The sequence below is a fragment of the Dipodomys merriami genome, unplaced genomic scaffold (genome assembly GCF_024711535.1).
Source record: "Dipodomys merriami isolate MVZ:Mamm:240054 unplaced genomic scaffold, mDipMer1.0.p SCAF_6, whole genome shotgun sequence".
NCBI classification, from domain to species: domain Eukaryota; kingdom Metazoa; phylum Chordata; class Mammalia; order Rodentia; family Heteromyidae; genus Dipodomys; species Dipodomys merriami.
In genome coordinates, this window is record NW_027206179.1 from 13,691,578 (window position 1) to 13,715,731 (window position 24,154).

At 47.5% G+C, this 24,154-nt stretch overlaps 1 protein-coding gene across 1 annotated transcript in view; it reads left to right on the plus strand.

The window, feature by feature from the left end:
* Nucleotides 1–24,154, plus strand: part of Col4a1 (collagen type IV alpha 1 chain) — a 128,401-nt gene that overhangs the window by 68,961 nt on the left and 35,286 nt on the right. The window contains exons 3-21 of the mRNA XM_070002626.1: nt 8,061–8,150; nt 8,245–8,289; nt 9,281–9,325; nt 9,419–9,481; nt 9,954–10,007; nt 10,138–10,164; nt 10,608–10,691; nt 10,773–10,835; nt 12,921–12,956; nt 13,617–13,658; nt 14,783–14,869; nt 15,327–15,353; nt 15,890–15,940; nt 16,447–16,491; nt 16,574–16,627; nt 18,572–18,613; nt 20,394–20,478; nt 20,868–20,903; nt 22,689–22,853. Coding sequence (XP_069858727.1) covers nt 8,061–8,150; nt 8,245–8,289; nt 9,281–9,325; nt 9,419–9,481; nt 9,954–10,007; nt 10,138–10,164; nt 10,608–10,691; nt 10,773–10,835; nt 12,921–12,956; nt 13,617–13,658; nt 14,783–14,869; nt 15,327–15,353; nt 15,890–15,940; nt 16,447–16,491; nt 16,574–16,627; nt 18,572–18,613; nt 20,394–20,478; nt 20,868–20,903; nt 22,689–22,853 — 1,141 coding nt within the window. The remainder of the gene's footprint in view (nt 1–8,060; nt 8,151–8,244; nt 8,290–9,280; nt 9,326–9,418; nt 9,482–9,953; nt 10,008–10,137; nt 10,165–10,607; nt 10,692–10,772; nt 10,836–12,920; nt 12,957–13,616; nt 13,659–14,782; nt 14,870–15,326; nt 15,354–15,889; nt 15,941–16,446; nt 16,492–16,573; nt 16,628–18,571; nt 18,614–20,393; nt 20,479–20,867; nt 20,904–22,688; nt 22,854–24,154) is intronic.

Consider the following 24,154-nt stretch of genomic DNA (forward strand, 5'->3'; position numbering starts at 1 on the left):
GCAGTCACTTGAAAAGCTGGGCTTTCTTAGTTTTAAAATAGGTGCAACAGAATATTACAGGGCAAGAGGAAGGGGACCAGAGGGAGAGAGGAGGAGACAAGGGTGGGTGGCTGGATGAATATGATTGCAGGACCATATATACATGGATGAAAAATCTCAGAATAACACCCATGGTTTTGTACAATTCATATGCTCCAACTATAAAAGAACAAGCCACGATTCACATTATTTCTAGACTCATAGCATATTCCTGTCACTTAACAGACCCAATATTTGGTTACTGGTTTCATATTTAATGGTAATTAAATTTTGAATTCTAATTACAATTCTTTCCAAAGAGCAAGATAAAGTTCTTTTTCTTTGGCCTTATCAGCATGATTTCTTTTAGCTGTGCCTACACTAATGAGTTCAATGGCCCTTAATATTTAATGGTATTCATCATAATAAATTAATATAATGAATACTTAAGAAAAAGGGGTTTATTGCTTCAGGATCCACCGGGGACATTTATTTTGGAAAACTTAAGTGTAGGCCCAAAGCTCCCTCTGGTGGCGAGAAGCAGAATGCTGGTGGCAAAGCAGCACCAGCTACCTCAGAGATGGACCAGCTTTCTGCAAGTTCCTGTCCTCTTAGCTGGGGAGGTCTGGCTGGCCTTGTCCCCTGGGTGGAGGTGGCCATCCGCTGATTCCCCAGGGCCAGGCCCTGTGGTGGCAGTGTGCTAGGTAACGGAGACACCCTGCGGGCAGCTGGTGTACAACAACAGGCCAGCCAAGGTAGATGCCCACACAGCACCTCAGGAAACCATCCTTGGGATCTGCGACGGTGTGCACTTACTGCTCTGGCTTTCCCCCTCAGGACACACTTGTTCCAGGGAGCGGTTGTGTTAATGCACTCGAGATATTTCAGACCCAGATCTGGGGAGGAACCGTTGAGGAAAGTATTTTAGACTGGTTTTTCAGGAAGAAGGCAAGAAGCGAATTATTGAGCAAAGCAGAGGCTGGGGACCCCACTGCTTCAAGGCACCCCTCCCCCCCAGGGAGCATCTTTGTGTCTCTTAGCTCAAATCATCAAGAAAGTCTGGAACGTCACAAAGGACGATAGAAATTTTAAAGCTGTTGTTTCTTCTTTCTTTCTTTCTTTTTTTTTCCTGCCAGTAATTTGTCTTCATCCCTTTTCCAGAATGTTTTTACTAGGTCAGTGAAGTCAGACTGCTTGTTTGCTTTTCACTGTCTTGGGGGGGGGGGAGTTTTACTTTGTTTAGAAGAAGACAGTATTTAAGGCTCTTTGATTATCCTTGTGTTGAATGATAGTTCTTTTAATTCCTTTATTTCTCACGCGCTGATGTTCAGACTGGATTTCTGAGATCAGAAAAGTTATGGTTTTATGTCTTTTGAGTTGAACCATGAGGAATACCCCAGTCCTGGCCACCGTCCTGGCCAGGAGCTGTGGCTCGAAGTGGTAGATGAAGTGGTCGCTCACTGTGGCACAAAAGCTCAGGACCCTGGACTGTCCGAACCTCTTTGTGGCCATACAACAGCAGCCTGGGAGCGCCTGGGTGTGGGGACTACTGAGGTCTATCCGTGAGCTCAAAGCCAGCAGCCAGCAGGAGGGGCAGGGTGAGGCCCAGGATGGATACTTCCTGCTTTAATATTAAATACTTTTGTTATCTTTTTCTTTTTATTCTTTTTGGTCCTGGGGCTTGAACTCAGGCCCTGGGTGCTGTCCCTGAGCATTTGTGCTCAAGGCTAGCATTCTACCGCTTTGACCTGCATCTCCATTTCTGTTTGTTTTGTTTTTTGTTTTTTGATGATGGGGTTTGAACTCTGGGCCTGGGTGCCGTCCCTGAGTTCTTGAGCTCAAGGCTCAAGAACTGTGATCTTCAGACCTCAGCTTCCTGAGTAGCTAGGATTACAGGCATGACCCACTGGCACCCAACTTGGTGGTTGTTTTTGAGATCTTGATTTATTGTCCAGACCAGCCTGGAACTCAGGGTCCTCCTGTGTTAACCCCCTGAGTACTGGGATTATAGCTAATAGCAAGTGTTTAAATGCAGGAAGTGACAGTAATGATACATATAGCAGTTGAATGAAACTGCATATAATACTGTTTAATTCACTAGAGCAATGTACAACACATGAAGTTAAATGATACATGTCCTTTTAGGAATCCTGTCTGTTCCATAGAGCATAGGGGAGCAAGCACTCACGTCTTCCTCTTAGGCAAACGAGCCCTTCCCTTGCCCTGGTCCTGAGCATGCCGAGCCTCTTCCTGCAGCAGTGCGGTGAACTCATGGCGTGGACGGAGCTCCCACTCGTTCTCATCACAGTTTTCCACCACCCTGTGACACGGCCAGGCCTTTCCACCATTCTCCCAACTGCATCACATTCTGGAAGTAGCCCCGCTGTTGCCTTTGTGGTGGCTGGGGCCAAGGAATTGGATTTGTGAAGTTTTGGGCTTGGTATTGAGGTCATCCATTGCTACCACCCACCGTCCAAAATGCCTCCCCATCCCCAAACATCTGGTGAGATCTGGTTCCAAACGCAAGTGCCTCCACCCCTCACCCATGTCAGCCTCACTCGAAAGTTGACATCTCAAGCTGCCCAGTGACAGGAGAGCTGACATGGGACCGGGCTGAGGCAAAGCTCTCCTGCTGCTCCTTTAGCCTGTGATACAGGCTTCAGGCAGGCCTCATGGGCCCCAAAGGCTGAGCCTGGCTCCCATCCTGCCCAGGACTTAATTCCATCTTGAAAGTTGCTAGATGCAGGTGTGGCACTCCTCCTCACACAGCATCTGTTGGTGACATCTGTCGTCCAGCATCTGTCCAGTTTTTTTTTTTTGTTGGTCATGGGCCTGACCTCTGGGCCTGGGCGCTGTCCCTCAGCTCTTCAGCTCAAGGCTAGCGCTATACCACTTGAGCCACAGTGCCACTTCTGACTTTTTTTTTGCTTATGTGGTGCTGAGGATTTGAACCCAGGGCCTCATGCATGCAAGGCAAGTTCTCTACCACTGAGCCACCTTCCCAGCCCCTGTCCACTATTTTTTAGTGAAGTCCAAGTTTGTGCCCAACACTGAGCAAGACAGTGTCTTGTCTTTAAAGAACATACAGTGTGAAGGTAGGGGAAGAATTTTGCCAGCCTCTCTAATGAGCATTGCTCCTTTGATTCATTCTGCTTTCTATGGCTGATCGAGCCTTAGGGGGCCAGTGTGTAAAGAGATCCCGGCTCTGGCAGCATTTAGTGTGTGCTGTGGTCCCTTGTGAAGATCCTGATCCTATTATTGTTATTTATTACTATTTTTGGTCGGTCATGGGGCTTGAACTCTGGGCCTAGGCTCTGCCCCTCAGCTCTTCAGCTCAAGGCTAGTGCTCTACCACTTGAGCCACAGCGCCACTTCCAGTTTTCTGAGTGGCTTATTGGAGCTAAGAATTTCAAGGCCTTTCCTGCCTGGGGCTGGCTTTGAACGATGATCCTCAGATCTCAGCCTCCTGAGTAGCTAGGATTACAGGCATGAGCCACCATGCCTAGCCCTGATCTATTATTTAAAGATGAAAAAAAAATCAATGAAAGTTTGGTTTAAACCTAAGGATTCCATATTGGCTGTAGAAATAGCTATCATATGGTCTTAGATAAGGTTTTTTGATGACTCTTTTAGATACATTTTGTGTTCACAGTTTTTGTTGTTGACAGTTATTTTCCAAAGTTAGTTACTTCAAAGTTACTTCAGCTGTCCTGGGTGCTTTATTTGTGTTTGAATTTCTAAGTTGTTTCTAAGATGTATGTGAAGGAGCTGTAGTTTAGCTTTTAATTTCATGAACTGCAAGTTTGCTTCCATAAAGCATTGAAAGAGGAAGGGAAGTAATTGGGCATTTTGAAAGACCTTTTTCTGTCCACATTTTATGGGTGCTTTATATGCTTGCTCTAGATGATATAGTAAGCAAACATCTTAAGGTGCTCCATGCATGAAACTCTATTTCATGCCTAATTTAGAGTGGCTAATTTCAGTTCCAAGTTTGTTTACAATGCTCTATTCTTTCATCTTTATAGGCAATAGAATTTTTGTTCTCCCTGGCCCCCAACTTCTGCATTTTATTGTTTGAAGACCCAGAAATGATTTACTTTTGTCACTGGTACATAAAGTAAAGTACATATAGTAAAGATTTAGTTTATTTTTTAAAAGATTAAATGTCATTAAAATGACTTCTTTGGAGGTTAGAGCATTGTTTTACTTTTTACGGATGCATGATGTTTGGGCATATTTTCTGATACAGTTTGATAATTTTGTGCATGTCTCTCTGAATGTAATGATCGGAGCAGAGCATAAAACTTTAGCTTCTCTGTCTCCTCAGTCTCCTGTCATCTCTGCATTGGAAAAAGAAGTGTTTTCTTATAGATTAGTGTACATTGAGGCTAGCACTTGACCATTTGAGTCACACCTTTTCTTCTGGCTTTTTGCTGCTTCATTGGATACAAGAGTTTCTCACGACAGATTTTGGGCTGACTTTGAAGCATGATCCTCAGATCTCAGCCACCTGAGTAGCTAGGATTACAGACATGAGCCACCAGCACCTGGCGTGGTGTTCGGTTTTTCCCGGTATGAATTGTGTGGATACCATCCTGTCGGCCTTGCCTTCCACGAGCTCATTGTGGGAACCAGATATGAAGGGTTTCCTCCTCCCCGGCTTTCTTCACTTTGGGCCCGAAACTGCAGCTTAAGGGTGGTCACAGTTGGAGTACTGCCCAGAACAGCTGCAAAGTCTGGCCTGGAAACTCCTGGCATCAGAGGCCTTGGCGCAGTGCATCCAGCTTCCTGCTCTTCCTCTGTCCCCAGTGGGATCTGCTGGAAGCTGGACTGAGTCTTTCAGCTCCCACGCATTACATGCTCTGTGCCAACTAATTGTATGGCCGCTCGAGCGGCCATCCTGTCTATCTGCTCCGATCCAGTTCCCATGGGTGGCCGACAGGGGAGTAGATGATTCCTGTGCAGTGTTGCCTGGAAAAAAGATTAGGAAAGTTGGAAGGGATTGTGGGAGATGGCAAGGGGCGCGCTGCGGGGGCGTCGTTTCCTTCCAAGCGACTTCATTTCAAAACTCCTGGGGGATGTGGTTGCCTAAACGCTCTGGTGACATTTGGGAAAGAATGCGTGCTGGTGGTAAAAGCTGGTCTCTGGGAGTTCAGGTTTCGTTCTTCTGTTCCCAGGGGCATGACGGGTCAGTTCAGCATCAGGATGGAGGTTCCCCCTCCGACCCCCATCTGTGAAGTGAACATGAGAGGGTCCCTCGCTGAGGCTCACATGCTGGAGAATTACTTCAGATTCTGCCGGGAACGAGCTTGCTCCAGTGACCTAGAAATGCAGGAACCTGGGCTTGCCTGACCTCATTTCTAGTTCTGGCTTCAGTGCTGACTCAATGAGAAGCTGGTAGCAATCAGTTCATCTGGCTCCTTTCCCTTCATGCATTCCATGATTAAAATGAGAATTTAAAAATCTTATCTCCGCTGGCCTCCTGGCAGTACCGCCGCTATTAATTGAGTCCTAAAAATACTCTGTCAAATGCAATAGAAGGCTTCTGCACGCTGCTGGTGCCTTTCCCGTTTCCTTCCGCCCTCAGGCTGGGTCATGTGAGGGGACACGCTTCAATCATGATTTCTTTTTATTTGTCCGTGTGCTTGGGGCCAGCTCTCCGCCACTCAGCGCCATTATCTTTGGAGTGGGACTTTTCTCCCCTGCACGAGGGTGGCGGTGGGCATACTCCTTTGTTGACAGTGTTTATTGGAGTTGCATCTTATTCCCACGGTCTCCTTTGGCTTGCACAGATGTGATCCGGGAACCTTGCTCTTTCCTAGCAACTCCAGGCCTCAGGGATTCTGCACACATCCCACATAGCGTTCCATACACATCGGCTCCCCAGCTGCCATAGCTGCCATGTGTTGGTGTCCACTCCTTTGGGAAGATTCCCTGAGCCACTGGCCCCGAGAAGCTGCCATTTTCCTTAGTCTGATTGTTGTTCATCCTGTACCTGCTAGTCAGACTTCTGACTCACCCTCCAGTCCAGCATAGATCTCACAAAGGCCGGTGTCTGGCCGCTCAGGCTCATAGCCACAGTGCTGTGGGCTGGTGTGAAACTGATGGAAGTGGCTTGGCAAGGGTGACTGAGGCCTTGCTTGGTAGAAAGGCTTTTTTGTCACTCCCCATGAGTGACAGCATGCTTGAGGAGAGGGAAGGCCACGTGCCCTGTGCCAATTCCTGTACACTTTGAACTGATAGAACTTGGAGAGAAGAAGTGAATTCTGAACTGCGCCCCTCTCCCCCTCCCCCCCACTCCCCTCCCCTCACCCTGCCTGGGGTTGACAACGTCCCTCCGTCTTCCTGTTAAGAACCAGCTCACTGTGGTTTGTTCTAAGAAGGAATTGGTATCTTGGTTTCTTGTCATGCTTTCAGATGGGCAGTTGAAAGAAAAATGGCAGTCTCCTGAAAATAGCACATCATTGGGCCCCTGTGGTAACAGGTCACGTAATATCTTGGGATCAAACATCAGTGCCATCTCCTTCCTCTGTGTTTTCTCCCTCTCAGTCATGACCACATTGTCTGGTCACCTGGACTCAGCCCTACCCCTGCCTTCCCAGCACCCTGCCTTCTCCCTGCTCTTCCTGTGTTGATTTTGCATTCTTTCTTTGAAGGCCAGTTCCACCCTCAGAATTTTGAGTGGTTTTTTTTTTTTGGTCTTTTTCAAAATGTATTGCAGCCCTTGAAATGTCATCCAGTGATTTGCATAATCATATTTTAAACATATTTAAAATTCCCTTTTCCTCTGGAAACAGAGGCTCTCTCAAACCTCAATTCTCCCTTCCCTTTGCAAAACTACTTTTGAAAAAACCAAATTATCCAAGTCCACCCTCAGCCCTGTTGACCACCAAAATACCATGGCTCTGTGTGCAGAGATCTGCAGCTGTCAGCATCTCTCAAAGGGGTGGAGAGAGAGACCCACCCGACACCTCAGCATGTAGTTTATTGATCACTAGAGAATGAGTGAAAGAACAATCAAATTAGTGAAAAAACCCCACTATTACACCATTTACCTAACAAAACAGTACTATATATAATACTAAACACCATGTATCATGCATGAGCATTTTCTTCCCCTAAGAGTCTAACATAAGAAAAAGAAAAGCATCTATCTACAGTGAGTCTACTCACTGTAGACTCACACAGTAGTAGGTAGATCTTGGAAAGACTGGTGCATTAGGCATGGAGAAACAGCCAATAAGATGAATGGGTGTATGAATAAGTGAGTGTATGGGTGTATGGATGGGTGGACTGGATGGATGGATGGATAGATAGATAGATAGATAGATAGATAGATAGATAGATAGATAGATAGATGAGTATATGAATGGAGGGGTGGGTGGATGGGTAGATGGATAGATGAGTGGATGAATGAAGGGTAGATGTATGCATGTGTGGATGGATGATGAACAGGTGAGTGAATGAGTGGATGAATGGATTAATGGGTGGATGTATGGATGTGTGAATGGGTGGATGAATGGACGAATGGATGGGTGAGTGGGTAAACAAAAGGGTATTTGTTATGAGAATTGATTTCTGTGATTTTGGTGGCTACAGAGTTCCACAGTCCGTTGGGCTGGAGTTAGGGAAGCCAGTGTCAAAACTCAGTCCAGGCAGAAGGCCTGGGAAGCTGGGGACTGCTGGTGCAGTCTCAGGTCCAAAGCCTGGGGACTGGACTTGTGATGCATGAGCAGGAAGAAATGAGAATCAGCTCCAGGAGAGACAGAATTGTTCTTTCCTCTGCTCTTCCCTGGGGGCCTCCCCTGTTTGAATGGTGCCAGCCCACACTGTGGGAGTACAGATCTTCTCAGGCCGTCTACTGACCCAGGTGCCAGAGTCTCCCAGAACTATCTTACACACAAGCCCACCAGTGACACTTTACTAGCCATCTAGTATCTTCTACCACCAAGGTGATTCCCATGATGGCCTATTACAGTCCACTAGTCTCCTTCCACTTATCTTCTCCTGTCATTTGTCTGACCTCTGTGTCCTTCCTGCAGGGAGAAAGAGGCCTCCCAGGATTACAAGGTGTCATTGGGTTTCCGGGAATGCAGGGACCCGAGGGGCCACATGGACCACCAGGACAAAAGGTGAGCTTGGCAGAGATGGGGTGAGCAGCAGAATCCAGACATTTCTATTCTTGTGATAAAGAAATGTGCTAATGGGGTCTCTGTTCTCTTCCAGGGCGATGCTGGAGAGCCAGGACTTCCGGGCACAAAAGGGACAAGGGTAAGAGCTGTGGTTGTTTATGGCTTACGATAACACACAAGGGATTGAGAGCCTCCACAGTGGATCCATCCCTCTGTCCCCAGGGGGCTGCCTTCCTTCCTCACCTCTCTCTGTGCCCTTCCTTCTGCCTTTTCTTCTCTCAGTGGGTGCAGGTGGTCCCGAACCGCTGCCCCACATCTGCTCACTGCTGCTGTGCATGCGCAGAACAACTTGGGTTATTCGCAATGCCTTCCTCCCTATTGTTCCTCTTGAAGGGTCCCTTGCCTGTCGACTTGAATTTTGGGGAGGAGGCTGTTAATGATGTGTCCAGACGTTAAAGTAAGACTTCATTTGTCAGGAAGAGACATGATATTTTCTGAGCTGAGCTTGCTCCTCCTCCTCTTCTCTTTACTTTCTTTTCTACCTCCATCCCTGGAAGGGGCAAAACAATTGGTGATCCTCTGTGTAAGAAAATGAAGGCAGATAGGCTGGAAGACATTTCCAAATGTTCAGTTGCTGCATAGTGAAAGGGAGAATTGGGCTATGAAGGCACGGGTTGGCAGTCCTGTAACTCTTGGGGCAGTGAAGAAACAACCCTGCCACTGGGTAGAGGCCACCCTGAACTATTAAAGAGAGAGAAGATCAGGCCCCAGGTAGCAATAACTGAGTTTTTCTCCCAGCGAACTGATTGAGCTTATCAACTCCTCTTCCCAAATGTTTACAGTCAGAACATGAATTATATATTTTTTTATATATTACTTTTAACTGAGATATTACAAAAAGACTTGCTTTTGGTAGTGGAGGGTCGGCTTTGGATGTGATTTTCTGCTCTCCAACGGGGATTGCTGCTCCAGGGCCTGGTCCCTCAACACCTCCTCCACCCCGTCCTCTGTGCAGTGCGCATGTTCAAAACTCCGAGGATGGGGCTCTGGCTCCATTAATCAGGAGGATGTGAAGGAGGAAATGAGGTTCCTTGTGCTTGATTGAAAGGCTTTTGTTTGCATCTCTGCAGGGACCCCCAGGAGCAGCCGGTTACCCTGGAAACCCAGGACTTCCTGTACGTATACACAATGCACTCTACATTCTTGTGAATTCTTTTACTGGCAAGAGGATTTCTATTTTCGGTGACTCTTCATTTGATATATTGCAGGGTATTCCCGGCCAAGATGGTCCCCCAGGACCCCCAGGTATCCCAGGATGCAACGGTACAAAGGTAAAGTTTAGAACCAAGACTCTCCCCTTAGTGCATGCTTGTGTAATTTTACATAGCAAGAACTCAGGCCATGTGATTCAGTTTTGTTTGCCACAATTGGAACATTCCCTAAACATAAATCTTTATTTGATAATAAGGAAATAGAGTTTATTCGTATTTATGCACAGGAAAGCTATACATACGCCTTTCTTTTTTGGTGAACTCTTATCCTAAAATTGCTCTTTAGCACTAACTATATGACTTATTGTTAATTGCTAAATCAAACAGGAAAAATGCTCTTATGAATACTTATCCTATTTATTCTGCTGTTGATTGTATTTTTTCTTTTGTAAGATAGCTTCCAGAGATGTAGCTTCTGATAACATGCTTAGGAAGTGGTTTGTAACCAACCCAGAAGTTTCTCTGAAAGATGCGGAAGCATGGTTTGGGGATGTGAGTGCTGTGGCTCTGACTGCCTCGGTTTCTCTTTCAGGGAGAGAGGGGCCCGCTTGGGCCTCCTGGCCTGCCAGGCTTCAGTGGAAATCCCGTGAGTATAGGGCTGTGGAAGGCAGATTTTCTTTCTCTCTTTGTTCTTTCTCTCTTCTAAGTTCCTTTGTACTCATATCTCAATGACGTGTTGGATAAAACAAAACTAATGCCCAGACTTTCTTTTCTAGGGACCACCTGGGTTACCAGGGATGAAGGTATGTGTTATTTTTATTATTTGATTTGATTTCACTTTATTTCATTTTACTACATTCATTACAAGGAATCAGTTGACAGTAGATGCCATAAGAACACATTTGGGTTAAATCACTTCAGCTGACCTATTACCTATGAAAACGTTTTCCTAAACGTTGTTACCTTAAACGATTATATGGGGCTGGGAAAGTGGCTCAAATCCCTCCCAGTAGCCATCTCTGTGTCCAGGGCTGGCAGCAGTGGAGGTGTGTGTGCGGCTGTTCACACTGGTCCCTCATATTCAGTGATGAGGGGACAGGTGTCAGCCTACTTCCAGCATAGACAGAGTCTAAGCCCTAGCCGGGGACCAGTTCATCCCAGTGAAGCATGCGTGGTATCGAGTGGCTCTTGCATTTCCATACACGGATGTCAGTATTTACTCTTCCTTTGCTTTTCCCCGCTGTAGGGAGATCCAGGTGAAATACTTGGCCAGGTGCCCGGGATGCTGTTGAAAGGAGAGCGAGGATTTCCTGGCCATCCAGGGTTACCTGTAAGTGTTGGGAGCCTTGGTGACCCTGTGGTGAGTCACTCCCAGGCTAGGCTGTGACTACTTTCTTTCTTCCCACCACAGGGCTCACCCGGATTGCCAGGCCTTCAGGGACCTGTTGGCCCTCCTGGATTTACCGGACCGCCGGTAAGTTTGGGGGCTCCTCACTCAGGCAGTCATTCAAAGGACAGGTGTATGGAGGGATGGGGTAGGTAGGAATCAAATGAAGACACCGCACTGGGGTCCCCTTTACTTGGCCTACAGCAGAATCAACTTCTTTCTCAAGAAAATCTGTGGCCAGCCCCTAGGGACGGCCTTGAGTCCCAGAGCTCTGTTTGAAGGGTGATTCTCAGGAAGCAGCGGATGTGGTCCCGAAGACATCATCACGTGCATCCCCTGTGGGCGTGGCTGAGTCCCTCAGACTGAGGGCTTCTGGGCTGTGCAGTAGAGACCCAGGCCCGGCCTGGGTTCCGGGATCCCGCTCCCCAGGGATCCTGTGCAGTGGTGTTCCCAGCAGAGGTCACCCCTGTGTGTGAGGCCTCAGGCAGGCTGGAGTTAGGGAGAGGCGCCCATCACGTGCTGCAGCGTGAGTTGTTCTGGTAGAGCCTGGCCCAGCCTCCCCTCCAGAGAGTCTCGGACTCACACTTTTTAAGTCTCTTGTTTTTACTTTTTACCCTTTCTTTCACTGTTTTTGTGTTTGGGGGAGGGTAAAACCCAGGAAGTCCTAATCTATCTGTGTATGTACATAGACTCTCCTTTACATTCTTTGAATCAGTGAGCTCATGTTCATGGATGAAGGCTAGCTAGCTTTTCCTTTCTGGATTAATCAGATTTTTTTTTTCTTTTTTTGGTCGGTTGTGGGGCCTGAACTCTGGGCCTAGGTGCTGTCCCTCAGCTCTTCAGCTCAAGGCTAGGGCTCTACCACTTGAGCCACAGCGCCACTTCTGGCTTTTTCTTCTTATGTGGTGCTGAGGAATTGAACCCAGGGCCTCATGCATGCAAGGCAAGCACTCTACCACTGAGGCACCTTCCCAGCCCTTAATCAGAATTCTGTTGCGAACATGGAAAGCTTTTTTTTTTTCTTTTGTCATTTTCATTTCACCACACCCTGCTTCTTTGGAGAGTTGTGAACTTTTTAAAAGATAAATGTTTACATCTGAAGTAGACAGACATGGTTCCCAGACAGGTGCCTCCAGGTTGGAGAGCCCTGATAGCAATTCATGCCCAGAAGCCTGTCCAGGAGCCTCTGAGCTCATCTGCGCCCACAGAGTAAGGCCTAGCGGGTGTGAGGGGAAAATAAACCCAACATGGCAGTGATTGTCCCGGACCATTCCTAGTTAGTTGCAAAACTTTATAAGAAAGATGTTAACCACAGAATCCTAGGATAACTGTAGCACCAAGCAGGACTGGACGCTAACGAGGGTCAGATTAGTTTGTTGGCCACTATGACAAAATACCTAAGAGAGTCAACTTTAAAGTAAGAACCGTTTATCTTAGCTCACAGTTCCAGGCTTTCTGTACATCCTCACTGAGCTCAGTTCTTTCTAGGCTTATGGGAAGCAGAGTATTGTGGTAGGTGGTGGCCCAGTGTTGAGTGGGTGGCCCAGTGTTGAGGTGGGTGGACTAGTGTTAAGGTGGGTCGTTGAGTGTCATGGTGGGTGGCCCAGTATTAGGGTGGGTGGCCCAGTATTGGGGTGGGTGGCCCAGTGTTGAGGTGGGTGGTTGAGTGTCATGGTGGGTGGCCCAGTATTGGGGTGGGTGGCCCAATGTTGAGGTGGGTGGCCCAGTGTTGAGGTGGATGGTTGAGTGTCATGGTGGGTGGCCCAGTATTGGGGTGGGTGGCCCAGTGTTGAGGTGGGTGACCTAGTGTTGAGGTGGGTGGTTGAGTGTCATGGTGGGTGGCCCAGGATCATGGTGGGTGGCCCAGGATCATGGTGGGTGGCATATGGCAGAGCAAAGCTGCTTACCTCATGGCCGCCAGGAAGCAGAGATAGAAAGCAAGGAAGTGTCTGGCAACAATAATTCCCCTTCCCAGGCAGAAACCCAGTGACTCACCTTTTCCTGCCTCCTGGGAGTCCATTCAGTGTGAACACAAAGCATTCATCCATTGTTGAGGCCAGCATGCACACCACCCAATCTCCTCAAACTCTCAATGGGAGCCTCTGGAGACATTTTCTATCCATATGGTAGCAGGTCGTGACTCATAGTTAATGAGAATGCTTTCCCTTACAGGGTCCGCCAGGCCCTCCTGGTCCTCCAGGTGAAAAGGTAAAGACTTTTTTTATTTATTGTTCTTTGGCCTTTATATGGAACTATCATGAAGTTTCCATGACTCATTCTTTAAGTTCCTGTAATAGTTTTAGAAAAATCATCTTTAACTCAGTTATTTATCAACCATTTACCTATCTAGTATACTTATCTACCTTGTAGATAAGTATGCTCTATCAGCATCTTCACCTATCATATATCATATCATATAACATATCATATCATATAACATATAACATATCATATTTATCATCATCTACATTTTACTATCTTCTAGCTATGTATCATCTATTTACCTATTATCATCTGTCAATTACTTATGAGTCCCTCCTTTCTTTCCACTTGTTTTCTGGTGATTACTTGGGACTCACTGACTGACCATTTTCTTTTTTTTTTAAGCGAGAATTTAAAAACCTTCAGTTTAAGGAGAGCTTTTTATAGAATTCTTTATCATTAATAGTCTGAAAACCATTTCATAGACATTGAATACTGTTTGGCCTCTAAGACCTAGTTCTTTCTTGAAAAGCTTTCTTGAGCAGCTTGGTTGTAGACCAAGTTGATGCTTGAGCTCTGCTCTCAACAGCCCAGTAATACAGGGGCTTCCAGGATGACTGAATGAAATGACTTCCCTAGTAATAAACCCTCTTGTCTAATCTACAGGGACAAATGGGCTCAAGTTTTCAAGGACCAAAAGGGGACAAGGTGAGTGCTCTGTGCTTTGTGTTTCCATGTTTAAAAATCACAGCTCTAGACTTGATGGAATTCCCACCTTGGAGTGAGCCTTTAGGTTCCTTATAACATGGCTTCTTGTCTCTGCATGTGATTTAGTTTCCCAGGGTTTCGTTTCTACTTCGAAGATTACTGAGTTTATGCCATCTTATGTCATACCTGAGGCCTCTCTCAGGGCTCTGAATATGATCTTGCAAGCAAAGAATGTGGGTTTTAATTTACATCATCTATGCATAGAGTTCTGTCCAAATGTCCTCCTTCAGTAAGAAAGCCAGCTGAGGCTTAAGTTAGGATATAACTGTGACTTCACAGTTATCATTCCAGCAGTGATGCAGGCCACTATGAGATGAAAGCTACAGAGTTAGCTCTGGGCTCCAACTCAGCGGCTCAGAGGGGCCCAGCAGAAATGTGTCCGGGAGAGTCATCTTCCCTTTGGGAAGACGGGGTCCAGCAGTGGACCCCTGGTCCTTATTTTTCTCACTAACCATCCCTGAGCACAACCAGTGAGATGGTCACCAGCTGCAGCCTACCTCAGTGATGCGTAAGCTGGTGCCAGTGGCTGCCACCATTGAATAGAGCCTGGACTTGGCCCTGTGGTTTCACAGGCCTGATAGCAGAATGATCCTGAAATTCACACTGCTGGAATCTTCGGCCTTTACTCATGTCAGGATTAGCTTCCACTCATGTGGGGAGTAGCATCCATTCATTTCAGGAGTGGCTTCCATTTTATCTCCATCTTCCCATTGATGGCCTAGTCAAGGACAGGGTGGAATGGAATTGTATAAAGATAAGCGTTTAGTTTGCTACCCTGCATTTTCTCCCCTCTCATATGATTACTTTTTTTTTTTGGGTCCGGTCGTGGGGCCTGAACTCTGGGCCTGGGCGCTGTCCCTCAGCTCTTTTAGCTCAGGGCTAGTGCTCTACCACTTGAGCCACAGCGCCACTTCCGGCTTTTTTCTTTTTGCTTATGTGGTGCTGGGGAATCGAACCCAGGGCCTCATGCATGCAAGGCAAGCACTCTACCACTGAGCAACCTCCCCAGCTCATGTGATTACTTTTGTACCTCATTAATCCTCAACGTTTTTTTATGTGAACAGGGCGATCAAGGGGTCAGTGGACCTCCAGGAGTACCAGGACAGGCACAAGTTAAAGAGAAAGGGGACTTTGCCCCAACGGGAGAAAAGGTATGTGTGCTTGAGGCTGGCTTTCTAATTATGGACAGATTCCTTGGAACCATGGAAAACCAGGCTGAAATTCAGCTTCTCCAACCACTTTCAGTCCTGACCCAAAAGAGATCTACAGATGACCCATTTTGTACATCAGGGCAGCTCTTTAAGCAGAGCTGGCCAGCCTGGGGTGGGCCCAGCATTGGGGTGCACCCACCTTCTGAAGTGCACCCCTATTGGAAATGGACTGTGTTGGCTGAAGCATCCGGGGAGGGCCTGAGGAGCTCAAGGTCCGTCACCAGGCATGGCCAGCTGTGCCCCTGTTAGACTAGACAGTGCAAGGTGGGGATACTGGAAACCAATGTGCACTCATTTGTAAACATGTCAGCATGCATAGCTTGGTTAGTACTGGCCTTACTTCACACTGCCCATACTTAATACTGATCCCTCTCTTTCCCTCTCTAAATTCTTTCAGGGTCAAAAAGGTGAACCTGGATTTCAGGTAAGCACTCTATTGCTCTGTCATTATTTCTAGATGAAAGGCAATGCAGATTAAAGAGACAAGCTTATTTCCTGTTACACTTACCTATAGGCTTGGGGAGTGGTTCAAGTAAGAGAGCATGTGCCTAGCCTAGCAAGCACAAAGCCCTGAATTCATTTTTTTTTGTGTGTCGATTGTGGGGCTTGAACTCTGGGCCTGGATGCTGTCCCTCAGCTCTTCAGCTCAATGTGAGCGCTCTACCACTTGAGCCACAGCACCACTTCCGGTTTTCTGGAGTTTCGTTAGAGATAAGAGTGCCATGGGTTTTCTTGCTTGGGCTGGCTTTGAACTGCTGTCCTCAGATCTCAGCCTCCTGAGTAGCTAAGATTATAGGTGTGAGCCACCAGTGTCCGGCAAAGCCCCTAGTTCAAATCCCAGTAACAGCACTAAAAAAAAATTCAAAATAAGTAAAACAAAACAGGAAGCAACCTGTATCTCAATTAACACTTGCTTACATGTGTATGTGAAGCCAACTCCTCTCTCTTTGTTCATTTCAGGGAATGCCAGGCTTTGGAGAAAAAGGTGAACCCGGAAAGCCAGGGCCCCGGGTGAGTAAGGCCTTGGAGCTTACCCCTCTTCCTGAATGGCTTGGCCGCCCCTCCCCAGGGGCCCAGTGAGGATGAACAGGAAGAACAACCACTGTGCTGCCGCCCATCCTGCCAAACCAGAGAGGGCACGGATGGCTCCAGTGCTGACATCCCGTGCACAAAGCCGGTGCCTCGGGGGCAGTGATGGCAGGACACCTGCCCAGCTGCCACCTCCGGGGATGTCCCTGTGGTCACCTGTGGGAAGTTCACAGAAGGGGCCTTTGCGTGTCATCCTGTGTGCTCTGATGCCCGTGGCCAACGGTCTGTGGTGCCAGCCTTGTCACCATGTGCCTGCGGAAATGGGGCGTCCCCTCTAGTGTGGCCTTCACTCCTGTTGTCAATCTGCACGTGGGCCTCTCTGTCCTCTCGTGGACACGCAAGAGAGACGGCGTGTTACCTTGCAGTGAGCTCTGGCATATGTTGTAGGGATTATTTGTGACCAGCTAATGTCTTCATGTTTATTGCAGGGAAAGCCTGGGAAAGACGGGGAGAAAGGAGAGAAGGGGAGTCCGGTAAGTGTCCCCCTGAAGTTTCTGGAAACACCAACACTGCCCCTTTCTTGGCTGACCATTGCTGCTTCCTCTTTTATTTTAGGGCTTTCCTGGCGACTCGGGGTACCCAGGACTCCCAGGCCAGATAGGCCCACAGGTACGTGGTCACTCTCTTCATTGTGTACTGGAACTAGGAGCTCACTTAGGTTTTGTTAGAATAAAAAGGAAAAACAACCAAAAACCCTCTAGACTCTGAGGGGGAGGGTGTCTACTTCTGAGGGATAAAAGCCCAATTTAATTTTCTTGGTGTTCATGGAATTTAAAACTTCTTTTTTGGTAGTACTGACTGGAATTTGAGCTTAGGGCTTTGTGCTTTCTAGACAGGTGCCCTACCATTTGGGCCATGCTCTGGGCCTTTTTGCTTCATGAACTTTTATAAAGAAAAATAAATAAAACTTTTCACTCATTCTATGTCTATTCTGGCAGAGACCAATTTTTCCTGCCTATGAAAGAAGAGAAAACTCAGAAAAACACAATGGGGAAAAGAAAGCCTATCTGGTCTATTACCTGTTTAGGTGGTCTGATTAACATTGTTTTTCTGTATGCTTCTTAAAAAGTGGGATTGAACCAGGAGGGGCATGCACACATGCAATGCCAGCTGTCAGGAGGCTGAGGCAGGAGGGGTCTCACACAAAGGATGAGATGGTGGTGGTGGGAGGGTTCTGGAGTAGTGCATGTTTCTTTGCTATTCAGGTCAGGCCCAGGCAGACATGGCATTCCACAAGGACCCTGTAGCACCCGGGCCTTTTGCTGATTGCTAGTTAACTCCTTTTAAGAATTTTATGAGGAGGCTACAATGCTTGATAGGAAATGCACTCATTATCTTGCCCATGTAATTGTAACCCCTCTGTACAGTATTTTCACAATAAGAAAAGAAGCTGTAAAAAGAAAAAAAATAATTTTATGATTGCAAATAGTTTGGGTAACTTACTAGTTCATAAATTCCCAAGAATGCAGGTTGGGAAACTATATCGAACCTCTGTTTTTGAAGCCTCTACATTTGGCACATGGTTATTTTCCAGGTTTGTTAGTGGCATTGGCACAAAAAATTGTTATTTATGAGACTGGTAATCTAAATCTTTTCCAAAATAAGCAATGATTTTGGGGAGGGGTGAGAGGGCATTATTCATGGAAGCTAGGGAGGGAGAAAGATCCTGCTATAAGTTTTGAGAGAACTAAGGCCTGTGGGTATTAAGTGATGGCTATATTAGGATACAGTAGCTAAGGGCTGTTTTGTTTTATTTTGGTTTTGGTGCTGGGCCTTTCACAGGCTAGCCCTCTTCAAAGGGTGCTCTACCACAGAGCTACACCTAGCCCAGCAGCTAAGGTGTTAAGTGCTACGTATTGTCTAAAATCTCCTTTTGTGTTCATGTGAGAAAATGCAGTAGTTTCAGTTCTAGTTTAAAGCCTACATTTAACATCTTTTTTTTGTTGTTGTTGGTGGTGGGTCTTGAACTCTAGGCCTGGCGCTGTCCCTGTGCTCTTCAGTTCAAGGCGAGCGCTCTACCACTTGAGCCACAGAGCCACTTCCTAACATCTTATATTCATGACATAATATGTGTGTTTTAGGACTTTCTAGACTATTACTGTGATGCTTGTCTAAGAACTTAAAAAAAGGATTTTTTGGGGGGGTGGTTCATCTAATGTGAATTAAATTAAACCTCAGAAATAAACAGAAATTATTTGCCAATGTTTTCAGTTGATACTGGACTCTGTATTAAGACTTTCTACAAATTTTACATGACAAAACCTCTCTTATAAAGTGGCTGAGGGAAATGTATTTAGGAATCACGCTTCCTCACTGTGTTATTGAGACCCACGGTGCAGAAATTTAGCTCCTAATGATTCTTATAAGGGTCTCGGAGCGAGCAATCCATAGACCAATGTTGTGAGGGCTTCAGTTGTGTGGGTTCTGCACCCCAGTCATGTTTTGTACAAATCTTTATTTGCATATGCCACATTTATATCAAGCAAAGTGAGATGTGCCTATTTGTTTGTATGTAAATATAAATATAAATAATATATGTATGTATTTTTATAGGGTGAGAAAGGCGATGTTGGGCTTCCAGGCCCTCCAGGAATTGTGAGTAAAACACTGCGTGTTGGTTTGTGTGTGTGACTGAGGTGGGGCTGGGCACATTTTACCATGAAGCCATTTGAAGGCGTCATTTGAAATCACATTATCATTTGTGTTGCACTGTTTCCGTTATATTGGGGGTAATTTCTGCACATCTTTAAACCTCTGGAAATGAAAAGATTTACATCTAGATAAGAATGTTAGCCATCCCTTTTGAAACCTAGTCTTTGTTTAAATTGTCCAGTAAAGACCTTTTTAATAAGAGAAATCTATCATCTACAAGCTGGCTTTCCAAGCAAACACACGTTTTTATTTTGCAAATAACTTTCCTCTTGGTCTGTGCGGTCATGTAGACTTGGGATTGACATGCACCACGTGTTCTGGAAGTAGGCCAGCCCTTTTTCATGGTCAGCCTGCACACCTCTCCCTCCCCATTCCCCTCTTCCCTAACCCCAGCCCCCCATATTCAGCTTGGCTTCAGGTCTGATTGAAATGGCAGCCATGTTGTGCTGTGTGCCCAGGCCATGTGAGGGAGGGGTGCTTGGCACTCAGTCCTTATGTCACATTCTTAACAAGGGGGTTATTGGACCCTACTTTCTAGAGCCTTCTCCATGCCTGAAAGCTGCTACGCCTTGGCTCCACTTTGAGACCGGCTGGAGGCCCTTTTACCTTGGCTTCCAGCACAAACTCTGTATTCACTTTTCCTTAATGCTTCCCACCTTATGCATTCTTTGTTTTGTTGGTTGTGGGCGCTTGAACTCTGGGCCTGGGCCCTGTCCCTCAGCTCTTCAGCCCAAGGCTAGCACTCTACCACTTGAGCCACAGTGCCACTTGCAGTTTTCTGGTGGTTAATTAGATATAAGAGTTTCACGGACTTTCCTGCCCAGGCTAGCTTTGAACTGCGATACTCAGCTCTCAGCTTCCTGAGTAGTTAGGATTGCAGGCGGGAGCCACCGGTGCCCGGCACCTTATGCATTCTTAATTGCAAAATCTGTACATACTTAACCATGCACAAGATGCTTTTTTTATGTAGAACTCACAACACTTTTAATAGTGTTCTTAATTCATTTGCTACAAGGAAATACTATCATTTTATTTTTATCTTTTATTTTGTGTGTGTGTCAAAACTGAGGCTTGAACACATGGCCTAGATGCTGTTCCTTTGCTTTGTTAGTTCAAGGCTGGAGACTCTACCACTTGAGCCATGGACTTAAGTCTCATGGGCTTTTATTATTATTATTATTATTATTATTATTATTACTTTAAAGTAGTTGTCTAAAAGGGGCTCCATTCATCATGTCACTTTATGAGTTGAGTACAATTAACCTTGTCTCTTGGACTTAGGAAAGTCCTGCCAAGGCCTGCCTTGATCCTCAGATCTCAGCCTCCTAAGTAATTAGGATTTCAGGTGTGAGCTACCAGCACATGGCACTTTTGATCCTAAACAAAAGGAAAAGCTTAAAACTTCTTAAAACCTCTTTCAATAAGATGTTGAAAGTATCCCAGTTGCCAAGGGCCTGTGGGAGCAGAGGAGACATCCCCGACCGTGGTCTGGGAAGTACACCCTACTATACCACCTATGGATGTGTTTGGAAATTCTAAATGCCCATCTGTGGCTGCTTCTGCTTCCCCAGAGTGTGGCTCAGACTGGGGCAGGAGCAGCTTGCACTCAGTTCCCTGAAAAGATCATTATGGATGCTCATCCCCTGTGGTCCAGATGCCCTTCCCCCTTCCCTCTCCTCACATCCACCCCTACAGCACAGTGATGTTACGTTGTGTCATGCAGGTCATAGGCACCGGGCCCCTGGGGGAAAAAGGAGAGCGAGGCTACCCAGGAACTCCTGGCTCGAGAGGAGAACCAGGCCCTAAAGGTAGGGTCTTAACACTTTCTCCCTCCTTCCATTCTCCTCCTTCCCCTTTGCCATCTTTCTCCCTCCCTCTCTACTTCCCCCTCCTCCCCTCCCCATTTCCTTCCCGCTCCTTCCTCCTGTCCTCCTCTCTGAAAGTGTCTGCTCGCTCTGTGGCATGCTGGTGACCTGTTCCTCTCACCCCCCGAGGTCCATCTCACGGTTATACCAGGTGCCCAGGAGCATCTTCTCCAGCAGCTTCCTGAGCATGGTGTCTCTGCAGGGGGGATGCTTAGGGGGCACTTTGTCCTCCACTTTGTCCCCCCAGACACCCTAGGCCAGGCTCCAACAGAGGAAAAAGGAGACACATGTAAACACGAAATCTTACTTTGTATAATTCTTTCTCTTTCAAGGTTACCCCGGATTACCAGGCCAGCCAGGACCTCCAGGTGAGACTCCAGCATCTGAGTTCTCGGTAGACTATGCATTGATACACTCTGTGGTTGATTGATACACTTTGCACATGTATCGTGCAATTTAGATGTGGGTGTAAGATAGATAGCATGCTGCTCATAGACAGGAGAGGTGATGGGGGCTGTTTGTCCCACTGGTAATCGTGGCCAGCCTCCCAGCTCAGCTCTGCCCTGCCCTTCCCTTCCGATCCCGATCCCAGGAGCACGCCCTCCCATGTAGGTCCCCCATCCTGGGAGTATGCCCTCCTGTGCAAGTCCCTGCCCTGGCAGGGCACTACCCCTCACTTCGCCTCTCCTCTCTCTGGAATGTTTCTCACCAGACATCAGCCGAGCTCGAGGCTGATACCAGCTGCTCCTGACAACCTGTCTCGGTTTTTGGCTTTCCCATGGAGTCTGGCACTGCTGGGCGCAAGGTTTCTCCACGGCTGGCTCATGCAGGCTGGTGTGTGTGTATGTGTGGGTGTGTCCTAAGAGCCGGCCTCTTCTGAGGATAGGCATCATGCATGTGTGTATGTGTGTGCGCGCATGTGTGTGTTTCTGCATGCATGTTTGCGTGTGCATCCCGGACAGCAAAGGCAGCAGCTGAGGAGACCAAGCCTGGCCTGGGAGCTAACATCAGCTGACGCTCATAGTCCTGATGTTTAATTTAGTTCTTTTGTCCCTTGCATTCATTTCTTCATTTTCCCCTTTCTGGAAAGTCTAAGTTCTCCTTTGTGCAGGAACCCAGTAAAGCCCCCAGCAATCCCTTGGCCCCAGGCAGGGCCCTGTCCTTTCCCTGTCTAATAATGAGCACCTCTCTCTCCCTTTCCAGGGTTTTCTCTTTTGTACTAGGGAAGGAGTTACTTCCTGTCTCCCTCTAGTGAAGATGCATACCTTGGGTTTTGAACTCAGACCTTAGGCCTGCTAGGCAGGCACTCTACTGCTTAAACCATGCCCCAGTCCCTTTGTTTTTAGTTTAGTTTAGTTTTTGTTTTGTTTTGTTTTTAGATAAGCAAACTCTCTCACCCTCACCTGGGCCTGTCTCAGACTGAGATTTTTCTGCCTGTGCCTCCTGAGGTCAAAGCAGAGATTAAAGCCTCTTTATTCTCAAGCCCCTTGGTGTCAGATGGCCAACCCCTGAGCTCTGTCCTTCCCATCTTCCCTGCTCTGAACTCCTGCCGAGTCATCCCATGCAGAACATGCCCTTTCCGTGCCCTGGGCTCCCAATATGGCTGCTTCCTCCTAGCACAGCAGCACTTTCTCTGCAGCTCCTGTACCATGAGCGGGCTCCATCCCAGGGCTGCCCATGAGACCCATGGCTACTTGTGCTGGCTAATGCTGGATTTGCACATTCATACCCCATGGGCACTCTGACTCCTAGTCCGTTCCCAGAACCAAAGAAAATGGCTTGTCCTTAGCTCTGTTGCTTCCTTGCCAATCTGGTCATTTCCCCTTTCTGCCCCTCCATGCTTCATGTCCACTTCTTTGTGTTCTGACCTCTCTGCACTGCTTCTCCAGGCAGGAATGGGATTGATTTTCTTCCCCAGCCCTTTTCATTCATACCCAGGGAGCCCCATCCTCTAGGTTTTTATGTCTGTCCCATGGGTCCTCTTCCCTGTGGAAGTCTGTAGGACGTGTGGGCAGGCCTGGTATGGCGGAAGCTTGGTTCTGCTGTCTTGGTGCTGGTCTGGCAGGCGCTCGGCCTTGGGCGGCATGGATGTGCTCCAGGCTAGGACGTCAAGTGTGTGGTGATGTTGACAGGCCCCCCTGTGTTCTCTGCAGGTCTCCCCGTCCCAGGCCAAGTGGGCCCTCCTGGCTTCCCCGGGGAGAGAGGAGAAAAAGGCAGCCAAGGCCTTCCGGGAGTGTCTTTGCCAGGACCAAGTGGAAGAGACGGAGCCCCTGGCCCCCCTGGCCTCCCCGGGCCCCCTGGGCAGCCAGGCCACACCAGTAAGTATCCTCAGAGATGGTTCGAGTGTGTCCAGCCAGATGCCAGGAGGCTGGGGGCAGAGGTGGGTGAGCGCCCCGGCTCTGCCCTGCTCAGGGTGGCTTGTCAAGGCCTGGACCTCCAACAATGATGAATCACTCATTGCTTCGCTTGGGTAGCTGCGCAGAATTAACCGGGCTATAAAAAGGAATCATTAAAAATAAAGTTGGCTTAAGAGGAATAAGTAACATATTCACTAACTCTGAGTCTCCTGGCATCTGTGGTGAAAGGTAAACTCATTGGATTGTACCTTTTTAAAAAACAAAACAAAACAAAAAACAACTGAAGGCATTCTGCTCTACCTACACACAGAGACACACACCCCTCCCCCAAGAAAGAGGAGACTGCGTGGGGCAGGTGGCACTCCTGTGCATTGTAACAGAATGAATGACTTTGAGTTTGGATGACATGTCACGTGTCAGGACTCCATAAGAGCCGAGCAGCTAGATGGTCCCTTGGTGCAGTTAAGGTAGCCCTGATGATGGTGCCACCCCGATTTTCTACTTTGCCCTTTGTAGTCTATGTATAAACAAGTAATTGCCCATCATAGAGTACTGAGTGCGATTTCCTGGTGAGATTTTTAATGCAGATTTCCCCTGTATGCAGAAGAAGCGGTATGCGAGAGCTCTACTGGCTCGGAGCTCACCAGGGGCTTCTGAGCTTATGATGTGGAGACCCCACACCCTGGTTCTGCTTCTGTGTTCTCCTCCCAAGAGCTTGTGGCCAGCTTGAGGCCACACGTGTCTGCCCTCCATGGCACTGTTGTAACACATGCAGCTCAGACCGCCCAAAGTGATCCCAAAATAAGTCACTGTTCATAGTGTAGACTTGAAACTCTTTAAAAGAGTCCCTTTGGTGAGGATGCATCATCATTGCTTTTCACTAGGAAGAGATTTCTGAGAATTGAGGATGGCAGAAGGAAGTTTCTGGGAAAGGGATTTCTAGATGAGCCTCTGCCACTGCTTGCAGGACTGGTGGCTGTGGGGTCTGCCTGGGGCACTCAGGGCTACCTTGGAAGCCTGGACTGGATCTCCCCTCCTCTAACATATAGTCTGCATTGTGCGAGGGGTTGGAATGTCTAGAGGAGTCATGAGGTCTCAGAGTGATCACAGCTCAGGCTCTCAGGCCACGAAGACATAAACCAGCCCCCGGCCAAGCAAGACTTCGTGTTCCTCTCACATTGGCATTGACATCGGCTGAGCTAGGCCGGACTGAGCCAGCATGGAGATGTGGGCTCTGTTTCCCATGTAGTGGGGGTGAGCAG